The 11,655-nt window shown below is 38.7% G+C and overlaps 1 protein-coding gene across 4 annotated transcripts in view; it reads right to left on the minus strand.

Moving 5' to 3' along the window:
* ASAH2 (N-acylsphingosine amidohydrolase 2) overlaps positions 1-11,655 on the minus strand; it is a 92,094-nt gene that overhangs the window by 15,925 nt on the left and 64,514 nt on the right. For all 4 annotated transcript variants that reach the window (XM_021696190.1, XM_021696191.1, XM_021696189.1 and 1 more), the window contains 5 exons: positions 11,311-11,415; positions 11,105-11,186; positions 3,459-3,574; positions 2,319-2,413; positions 629-668 (listed from right to left, as the gene is read on the minus strand). In XM_021696190.1, the coding sequence (XP_021551865.1) occupies positions 629-668; positions 2,319-2,413; positions 3,459-3,574; positions 11,105-11,186; positions 11,311-11,415 (438 nt within the window). The remainder of the gene's footprint in view (positions 1-628; positions 669-2,318; positions 2,414-3,458; positions 3,575-11,104; positions 11,187-11,310; positions 11,416-11,655) is intronic.

Here is an 11,655-nt window from a genome sequence, read left to right on the forward strand (position 1 = left end):
AGAAGCACGATGTTCATAGTCCATGAGGAAAAGTTAGAGCCATAACTACACTACAGTTGGGCAAGTCAATGGATCTGTGAACATTTTAGTGATTACATTTGCAGATATAGAATCTTCTTATAACTATAATACAGATATTTTATCCATTTCCTAAAAAGTATAATAGGAGGATTCTAACTAACCATAATGGTTATTTCCACGTCCAAGTAATAAGACCGCTGTTGACCATGTCATTCTAGAACCATTTGCAATGCTTCCTGAATATAAATAAATACAGATAAAATACAAAACTCCTAACATGTGTTAGATTTTATTTAGACAGGACTTCATTAAGGTACTTAGGGTTATTTGTTATTTAATCCATAAAAACATTATCAATTTTTAAATCATTAATATATAAATAGCAATACATTATTTAAACCTGATTCTAGGTTCCTTATAATTTTTAAGCTTGTTCTTATACCACTAATATTTAGTGGTATAATAAAGCTCTAGACATTACTTTCAAGAACTGTAAAACTCTAGTCATCTCAGCAAAGATTAATTTAAAAGGTATCAGATCATAGGAATAGGGAATTCTTTTCACCAAATATAAATGCATAAACATTTTATTTCATTTTTAACTTACTGTTTGAACTGCCTCTCGAAGTCTTCGTCCAGACATGGTCCTGAGTCAAGAAAACAGAAGTATCTAAGGGTTTTCCTACTCCAAATATATGCAAAGAATACAGAAGAACTTGTAGCGAGAGACAAATGTGATCCTGGTAAGGTTCATAGGAGCTTTGTGGCAATGTAAAGGCAAACTTGAGCTTTTTGTCCCTAACTGTCCTATCTTGAAAAAAAATCCTAAACTGAAAACAACTTGTAGGAGGGGAAAAGGCATCAATGAATATCACTGGCTAAGACTACAATCATTTTCCATTCATTGATTCAGCAAAAATATACTGTTTGTATTCTATGTCAGTAAGAACTGAGGCAAGTAGAGAGTGCACTGCTCCTACCCAGAAATCATTTTGTTCCTTCATCGAATCCTTCAATAAAACACAGCACCTACTACAGAAGAGGCCCACTTCTAAATGCTAAGGATTCAACAGGATGCTTACATTCCAGAGAGGGAAGATGTCAACAAGCAAATAAAAGAAGTGAGATGACAGTAGGTGCTATGGGGAATATAACGCAGGGTAAGGATGACAGGTGATGGTGGTTGTTCTTGTGATGATGAGGCCAGTGCTGATGCTGTGGGAATATGGCGGCAGCGGCGGCGGCGGTGGTGGTGGTGGTGGTGAGGGCAGTGTCATATAGCGTCAGCACAATGGGGCATCTCTGTGAGAGATCATCTCACAGACGATCAGAGCAGAGAACTGAAGGAATAAAAGAGTCAGCTGTGGGGATAAAAGGAGGGTAAGTGTTTTAGGCAGAAGGAACCTTAAGTTCATAAGCTTTAAGACAGGAGCAGGCTTGCTGGTCTGAGAAATGCAATGAAGCCAAGGTGGCTGAAGCAGGGGTGAGTCAGGGGAGAGGGGTATCAAATCAGAACAGAGAGATTGCAGAGGGAAAAAATCTCACAGGGCCCTTGTAGGATGTTGTAAGGGTTTAAGAATTTACCTGGAGTGAGATGGGAAGCCACTGGAGGGATTTGGACCCTGACTTAATTTAACTTAGCTTTTAAAGGGATTCCTCTGGCTGCAGTGTTGAGAACAGACTACAGAGCAGTAAGGGAGAAAGCAAGCAAGTGAGACAGGAGGTTATGGCAGTAATCTAGGGGAGAGCTCATGGTGGCTTAGACCAGGGAGGGAGTGATAGAAAGTGCTGGGTGGAATGTGCAGAATTTGCTGCAAATTCACTTTCAGTGGGGGAAATTGAAAAGAGAGAATTCAGGGATGACTCCAAGGTTTAGGACCTGAACAACTGGAAAGATACAAAATTGCTACTTTGTAAGATAGGGAAGACTGCATAAGGAGCAGATTTCAAACAATCTTTCCTGCTTCTAATACTTCAACTGTTTCAAGGATCTGTATTTTGATAATATTTCAACTCTTTCTACTGACATAATAATGCACAACATCATTTACATTTGGAATAAGTTTTTCAAATGTTTATGTTTGCTACAATTTACCCACTAGCAATACACATCAAAAGATTTACTCTTCAGAAGCCCACCAAAAGAGGGTTGGAATATTTGTTAGTGTTGCCAAAATGGCAGAGTGAGATACAAAGAAGTCAGTTCAGAATCATCACCCATGAGAAGAAGTTATTCCAACAGAAACACATACACAATGATTACATTTTTAACTACAAAATAACAAAGAAGAACTTACGTCAACTCCCCAGGGATGGCAGTTATGGCCAAGGACCCAATCGTGATAATCTGAACATCAACAATATCTGGGTGCCAGGGATGAGGTTTTGTCAACTAAGAACCCAAAACATGAAACCCGTGTTAGGGATATTGTTCTTTCTATGGATGATGCTCAGAAAAGTTCCTTTATTAAAGGATTTACAATATTTCCAGCTGGGTTTGGTGCTTTATCCTACTATCACAGATTTTCTTTCTAATGAATGAGGTAGTATAAAATATTCTATCTGGTCATAGCACAAGGATCTCAGATGCCAATGCCCCATTAACCTGCACTTCCTTTCTCATCAGTGAAATTTTTGGTGGATCTGGCATCCTAGAATCACAATGTGTAACAGGTAACCAAGGGTTCTCTTGGAGCACTTAGCAAGATAGATAAGTAATTCTACATTTGGAACAGCTTAACTTAATGATTTCTCTTTTTACTCTCATAGCACTTTAAATTTGCAGTTACCAAGTCTTGCCTTACTTTCCAAGTTTTCTCCAAGACAATCTATCCTTTCCCATAGTCAGATTCTCCCTGTTCCTTCCTTTCCTTTCTTCTTCCTGAAGAATTTTAATTGAATATTAGGGGGAAAAACTCTATTCAAAAATGTTTTCTACATCAATAATTTATATTATGAACACTGGCACAAACTTTTGACATTTAGAATGTGAAAATCCATGGTCCAAAGGAGTATTAAAAGAATATTGCTTTAGTTAATTGTGTTGTCTGAGTCGTGAGAAAATTGAGACGTGAACATGTCCCTTTTTACATGACCCGAGGATGCTTTTTTGTGCAGAGTTGTATGTGAACTCCTGTCCTGGAGTCAACATAAATGAATCCTGAATAAGATAGATGTTGATCGAATTCTTCCTTTTCCACTGTTTTCATTGTTGCAGTTATTTATCATAAATTCTAAGTCACAATATTTAATAATCATACCCCTTATTCCTTAGAGTTAGATTCTTAACATACATATTTTTAATATTAAAAATTTGATGTGGGAATATTTGAATAAGAAATTCCCATGTCAACAAAGATCTATCATTTGTCTCTGACAATTCTTAAGTTTTAAAATAACGATATACTAATTTTACCATGATAGTCAAAATGCATTACCTCTCCAGTATGAAGAAGGATTGGCTTTGGTTTATGACACTCTTTGATTTCTGCAGATGGCTTGCCCAGGATTTGATCCCGAAGACTGTCCCAAAATGGATCCCCTACTGTTGTCCCTATTTAGGAACATTAGGATTAATTTGATTCCAACCCTCTGAAAAATGCCATCACTTTGACAAATGTACAACAATGCCTTTATTGCAAAGATTTTATTAAGATTGTTGCCCAATAATTCCAAACAGTCTGACTAATAGAAGAGGTAAAATTTCCTTTGCATCCTAAAATAGGAATCATTATTTAGTTAGATCCCCATTGTGGCTGATAGACTAAAAGAATATATCTTGTTCAACATCTTTAAAGTTTTGTTTCTATTGCTCTTCCTCATCCACGTTGCAAATAAAAATAATACAATATAATTAACTATAGATCTATGAATGAAATCACTTTTTTCCCCATTTTAAAAACTAAAAATGAGAACTCCAACTTGAAGTACTGATTATTTGGCTTGGGGTCCACAGAAAAAGCCTCTCTTAACTCCCCACTTAATTATCTACACAAAATCACACCTAAATACCACAATCTGGGGAAAAGTTATGTTAACTCTGAAACCTATGAACTTAGAATCTATAATCCATTATGGAAATATAACAATTATAAACATATATGGACCTAACAACAGAGCACCAAACTACATGAACCAAAACAGAAAGAGATACTCAATAGTAACAGTTGGAGCAAGAATAACCCACTTGCACTAACAGATGGGACAACTAGTCAGAAGATGAACAAGAGAAAACGTGAGCAACACAAGAAGCCAAGTGGATGTAACAAGTACCTGCACACACCTCCCTCAATGCAACAAGAACATAACGACACTCTTCTCTGCTGGCCATGAAATAAACCCCAATAAACGTTAAAGGGTATAAATCATATAAAGTATGTTTTCCAGCCACAAAGTAATGAAAATAGGAATAAATAACAGAAGAAAATTTGGGAAACTCACAAATATGTGGAAATTAAGCAACACGATCATAAATAGATAGTGGTCAAGGAAGAAATTAAAAGGAAATATGAAAACGCTTTCAGATAAATGCAAATAAAGACACTGTATACCAAAACTTATGGGATGCAGTGAAAGAAGCGCTTAGAGAGAAATTTATAGCTTTAATGTGCATATTAAGAAAAAAGAGGATGGTGACATACCAAGAAGGAAAAGTAGAAAATATCAGCCTTTGTCACCCCACAGAAAACCACAATTAGTTACTCGCAAATGAAAATACTCCCAGGAGGGCTCAAGAGTCCAATTAAGAACCTATGGAGCGAAATACGGAATAATCACACAGAAAGGATCACCAGAAGGATTAACTTAGCTGAAACAGAGAGGAACAAAAAAAAGTGCAGACTCTCAGTATCAGCCATATGGCAGGTGCCATCACAGTGCCCAGCTGTCTGCTCCATGGAGGGCCCCAGTGGCCCCTGCCACTCAAGAGCCCCCATGACAGACTTCCTGTGGTTTTCACAGCAGAAGACCCTGTAGTCTTCACTGGCACAGACGCCAGCAGCCTGCTCCACAGAGGACACCAGCAGTTTTCATGAATGAGGTCACCAATGGCCATCACCACCATGGACTGCCCCCCCCCCCCCGCCGGGGATGAGATGTTGCTGCTCCTCCTCCATAAGAAGATGCTACTGTATCACCCTGGGACCAGGTTTGTCAGCCTCCACCCCCAAGTGTGCCCCTGACCCGAGAGCTCCATCTGCTCCATCCACACCCATGTTTCAAAACTCAACGTCATGGCAGCACCATGTGTGCCTATGCTCCAGACCCTGGATCTGCAGCTGCTCGGCATGTACTCAAATCTCAGGCACTGGAGCCACCACCACTGCTGGCTATCCTGGACCCCAGAGCCACTGTCCTCAGCAAGCACATGTGCTCCAATCCCAGCTCCATGGTTGCTCCACATGCACGCACAACTCAGGCACAGAGTCACTACTACAACTGGAGAGCCAGTGCCCTGGACCCTGGAGCTGCCCCTGCTCTATGAGCACCTCTGCTCCAGATCTCAGATCTGTCACTGACCCATGGGCATTCGTGCATCAGCCATCAGTGCCACCACTACTGTGAGGCCCCGGTAAGCCAAACCTAGCCCCAAGAGAGAGCTTCTGGGCCATGACATCCCCCAGTGGGGAAAGAGATTAGGAGGATTTCAGCAGCAGCCTGGAGATGCCAAGAGCACCGACGGCAGCTGCAGACACCCACAGCCTTGGCATTTGAGGATCCATGCAGTCTTCACCAGTGCTGACCTAAGCTGACAGAGCTCCATGGAGACTATGCCACTTGGCCTACCCTGGGTCTGGAACTGCCACAGCTCACCCACCCAATGTCCCTGCACACACCCATGGGTAAAGGTCTCCCCCTACGACAACCAGTCTGCAAAGTCTAAAAGAGGTGACTGCTCTATCAAATACACAGAGAAAATTCAAGTCTCTAAGAAACAACAAAAATCAAGGAAGCATGACACCACCAATGGAACACAACAATTATCCAACAATGGATCCCAAAGAAATGGAGATCTATGACTTGTCATACAAATAATTCAAAATAATTTTTTAAAGATTTTATTTCTTTATTTGAGAGAGAGTCTGCACATGTGCAGGGGGAAGGGGCAGAGGCAGAGGGAGAGGCAGACTCCCCACCGAGGAGGGAACCTGACACGGGGCTTGTTCCCAGGACCCTGAGATCATGACCCGAGCCAAAGGCAGATGCTTAACTGACTGAGCCACCAAGGCGCTCCTCGAAATAATTTTTTTAAGACAGCTCAACAACTACAAGAGAACACAGTTACACAACAAAATCAGGAAAATAACATATTAACAAAATGAGAAGTTCAACAGAAAGACAAAATCATTAAAAAAAAATAGAAATTCTGGAGCTGAAGAATACAGTGAATGAAATGACAACGCAGTAGAGTGTACCAACTGTCGATCTGATCAAGCAGAAGAAATAATCTGTCAATTTAAAGACAAGTCATTTGAAATTATCCAATCAGAGGAGGAAAATAAAAATAAAAAACAGTGAAGAAAGCCTACATGAATTATGGAACAGAAAATGCTGAAGGGAGTTCTTCAAACTAAAATACAAGGATACTATTAGTACATAAAAGATATGAAAGTATAAAACTCACTGGTAAAGGTAAGTAGATAATTAAATTAAGAATAGTCTAATATTATAATGGCAGTATATAAATCACTGAACTCAAGTATGAAGGTTAAAAGACAAAAGTATTAAAAATAACTAAAGCTACAATAATCTGTTAATGGATACAGAATATAAAAAGATACAAATTATGACATCAAAAACATAAGATGTGGGAAGAGGAGATAAAAGGGTAGTTTTTGTATGCAATTAAAGTTAAATTATCAGCTTAAAATAGACTGTTATAACTATAGAATGTTTTATATAAACCTCCATGGTAACCAAAAAGCAAATACCTATAGTACATATGTGAAACATAAAGGAATCAAAGCATACTACCACTGAAAACCATCAAATCATAAAGAAAGACAGAAAGAGAAGAAGAAAGGAACAAGGGAACTACAAAACAACCAGAAAACAATAAGATGGCATAGTAAGTACTAACTTTTAAATAATTACTTTAAAAGGAAATGGCTTAAATTCTCCATACAAAAGGTATAGAGTGATTGAATGGGGGGAAAAAATGACCCAACCATATACAGCCTACAAGAGTTCACTTCAGCTTTAAGAATACACATAGGCTTAAAGTGAAGGGTTGGATAAATATATTCCATACAAATGGAAACCAAAAGTGAGCAGAAGAATACTTACATCCGACAAAACAGACTTTAAATAAAAAACTGTAACAAGAGACAAAAGAAGGTCATTATATAATGATAAAGAGGTCAATTCATCAAGATGAGATGACAATTGTAAATATTTATGCACTCAATATTGGAGCACCTGAATATATATATACAACAAAGATTAACAGATATGAAGGGAGAAACGGACAATACAATAATAGTAGGGAATTTTTACCCCACTTTCAACAATAGACAGATCATCCTGACAGAAAATCAACAATGAAATGTTGGACTTGAACCACACCTTAGACCAGAAACATCTCATCCAACAGCAGCAGAATACATATTCCTCTCGAGTGCACACAATACTCTCCAGGGGAGGTCATATGTTAGGTAATAAAACAAGTCTCAGCAAACTTAGAAGACTGAAATCATACCAGCTATTTTTTCTGAGGACACTAGAAATCAATAATAGGAGGACAACTAGAAAATTCACCAATATGTGGAGGTTAAACAACACACTACTGAACAACTAATGGGTCAAAGAAGAAATCAAAATGGAAATAACAAATATCTCAAACCAAATAAAATTAGAAACACAGCATATCTAAATTTATGGGTCCAGCAAAAGAAGTTCTGAGAGGACAATTTATAATGATAAACCCTTACATTAAGAAAAACAGAGGGGCACCTGGGCAGCACAGTCAGGTAAGCATCTAACTCTTGGTTTTGGCTCAAGTTGTGATCTCAGGCTCGTGACGTCGAGCCCCACGTCAGGCTCCAGGCTCAGTGAGGAGTCTGCTTGAGATTCTTTCTCTCCCTCTCCTGCTCCTCCCCCATGCTTGCACTCTCTCTCTCTAAAATAAATAAATACATCTTTTTTATAAAAGAAAAAAGAAAGATAACAAATAAACAACCTAACTTTACACCTCAAGGAACTAGAAAAAGAAAAACAAACAAAACCCAAAGTTAACAAAAGGAAGGAAATAACAAAGATCAGAGCAGAAATAAATAAAACAGAGACCAGAAAAACAACAGGAAAGACTAATAAAACTAAGAGCTGGTTTTCTAAAAAGATAAATAAAATTGACAAACCTTTAGTTAGACTAAGGAAAAAAGAGAGAAGACTCAAAGAAAAGCAGAAGTGAAAGACAAGACACCACATCTGCTACCACAGAAATACAAAGGATCATAAGAGACGACCATGAGCAATTTTACACCACCAAATTGGAAAACCTAGAAGAAATGTATAAATTCTTAGAAACATACAAACCACCATCATACAAACCACTAAATCATGAAAAAATAGAAAATTTGAGCAGGCAAATGAATAAGGAGATTGAACCACTAATCAAAAGCCTCCGAACAAAGAAAAGCCCAGGACCAGATGGTTTTACTAGTGAATTCAATAAAACATTTAAAGAAAAACTAGTGCCAATCCTTCTCAAACCCCTTCCAAAAATTGAATAGGAGGGACTACTCCACAACTCATTTTGCAAGGCCAGCATTACCCTGATACCAAAACCAGATAAGGACATTATAAAAAAAGAAAATTTTAGGGTGATAACCCTGAGGAATATAGAAGCAAAAATCCCGAACAAAATACTAGCAAACTGAATTTAACAACAGATTAAGAGGATCACACACCATGGTCAAGTGAGATTTATTTCTGGGTAGTTCAAAATATGCAAATAAATAAATATGACATACCCTATTAATAGAGTGAAAGATAAAAATCATCTGATCAACTCTGTAGATGCAGAAAAAGCACTTGACAAAATTGAACATCCTTTCATGCTAAAAACTGGACATATTGGGTGCAGAAGGAATGTACATCATATAAGAAAGGTCATATATGACAAACCCACACTTAACAGTGAGAGGTTGAAAGTTTTCCCAATCAGATTAGGAGCAAGATAAGAATGCCCACTCTCACCACTCCTATTTCAATGTAGTATACAACTTCTCTTCCGCTTAGAATTTAAAAACCAACATTCTCTGTTGAGCCGTTAATGTTGAGATCCATATTTAGTTTTACAAGCTTTTCCCTGTTTTTAGTTTTGCTTTGGGTTTTTGGCTCAGGAATTTTATTTGTTTGTCAATAAGAAATGTAAGAGTAGGTGTTAATAAATTCCAGTTCTATAATGTCAAGAATTTAAAAATTTAAGAATGGATTGGTTAAAAATGCTTCATATTTGAAAAATCTGGACTCAAATATCTTAAACTCTTTGTGCTTTCTCCCCCTTCTCCTTTTAGTATAAGGTGTTGGTGGGGTGAAGGGTGTGCCTGTCTCAAGCCCTTTCCACCATATTAGTAAGATTCTACTCCCTGCAAAGGAACACAGCAGGTTGAGCCTGTTTGGGCATGTTCGCAGAGACTGGCGGGCCTTCCCAGAGAGTAACATCTCACCAGCCATGTTCTAGGGAGAGAGGCCTCTGCCCATTTCTCTGGTAGAAAATGTAACAGTTTCTCTCGGAAGAAAACTGTATCCCTATTCAGTAGGACTTCTGATGAATGGTAGTGTGTCTTCATGTCTAACCCGTCAGCAACCCCTAACCCCAATTTCAAAAAAGTCATAGCCAGAGCAATTAGGCAAGAAAATGAAATAAAAGGCATTGAAATTGGAAAGGAACAGTAAAATTATCAGATGGAGAAAGATAAATACTGGAGGTTCTCACTTCTATGTGGAATCTATAAAAGCCAAAATCATAGACATGAGAGTAACATGATTGTTGTCAGGGGCTAAGGTGCAGGAAAGATGGGATTTGTACCCGGGTCAAAGGGTTTAGCCACAGAATGGAACAAAGTACTGATAAATGGTACAACACAGATGAACCTCGAAAACATGATGCTAAGTGAAAGACCAACCCAAAATGCCACATATTTGATGATTCCATTTACAGGAAATGTCCAGAATAGGAAAATATAGAGACAGAAAGATCAGGGGTTGCTTAGGTCTGGGGGAGATGAGGGATGGGGGTTGTGATAGCTAAAGAGTATAGGGTTGCTTTTTGACATGTTGAAAATGCTCTAAAATTGACTGTGGGGATGGTTACCTATATTGGCAAACACTAAAAACCACTGAATTGTACACTTTAAATGGATACATCATATGGTATGTGAATTATATCTCAATAAAGCTGTTAAAAATTATTGTTCCAGGAAATTAGACCACCCTGGATGAAATATTACCAGGAAAGATGAGCCGAATGTCTCAAACTGCAACTGTATTCATTAATTTGTCAATGAATGGTTCCAAAATACACATATATAAAAAGCAAGAATGAAAGAAGCCAATATGTTTCCTACAGGTGAGACTCGTCCATTTTTCCACTTTCTCTACTTACAGTGCATGTTATTACAGAGATGATCAGGATGAAGCCTACAATCATCAGTTATAAATTTGTGGAAGAGGACTTCGCAGCCCATGTTTGGGCTCCTGAAGGCCTCTGCCCTGAGGACTTTGGGCTTCAGTAAAGGAACCAGAGAAAGAGGCATTCATTAGCAGATGACAGAGCAAACTCCTATTGTTGAAGGTACAATGACAAACCCGCTCTGTACTCCTCCCAACTCCACCCTAGCACGCCAGACCGTCCATCTGTAGACTGAGACTGAAATGCAAAGGGAAGTTGTCTCTGATTCTTTTTGAATCAGTGGAAGCTAAGTTCCAGAAGACACACATCCCTGGGAATTCTGGCTGTCATGGACACACCTGGCAAGCACACCCCCCCAATCTAAAGATAATAGTAAAAAATCATAAATGTACGGAGACCATTTGACCCTTCAGAACCTGGAACCACAGATTTCATCAGACAGAACCTCACCCTGAGTAAAATTGAAGTTCCCAAATCCGTCGATTGTCCCAGCAGCAAAACTGTAGCCCAGTGCTGGTTTACACGTTTTTGCCTAAAGGGGAGAAGAACACAAAGTAAACACAAACAAGAAACAGACGTTAAACTTCAAGTAAGCCATGAGATCAGCCCAGAGCTTCACCCTTGTGGCATCATCAGCGTGACTCAGTGATACTTACCGTGTGTGTGGAGTTGAGCTGGACGGTGACATCTGTCATATTCACCCACTGATGAGCTGCAGCCAGTGGTCCAGTGACCTCCTGGGAGGCGGAGGCATACAGTTCCTAGAAAACACACACACACTTACTGTTAGAAGCAAAACCCAGCAATTGCACTACTGGGTATTTACCCCAAAGATACAAATGTAGGGATCTGAAGGGGTACGTGCACCTGATGTTTACAGCAGCAACGTCCACAATAGCCAAACTATGGAAAGAGCCAAGATGTCCATCGACAGATGAATGGATAAAGAAGATGTGGTATATATATATATATATATATATATATATATATATATATATATA

Source organism: Neomonachus schauinslandi, chromosome 6 (genome assembly GCF_002201575.2).
Source record: "Neomonachus schauinslandi chromosome 6, ASM220157v2, whole genome shotgun sequence".
NCBI lineage: Eukaryota > Metazoa > Chordata > Mammalia > Carnivora > Phocidae > Neomonachus > Neomonachus schauinslandi.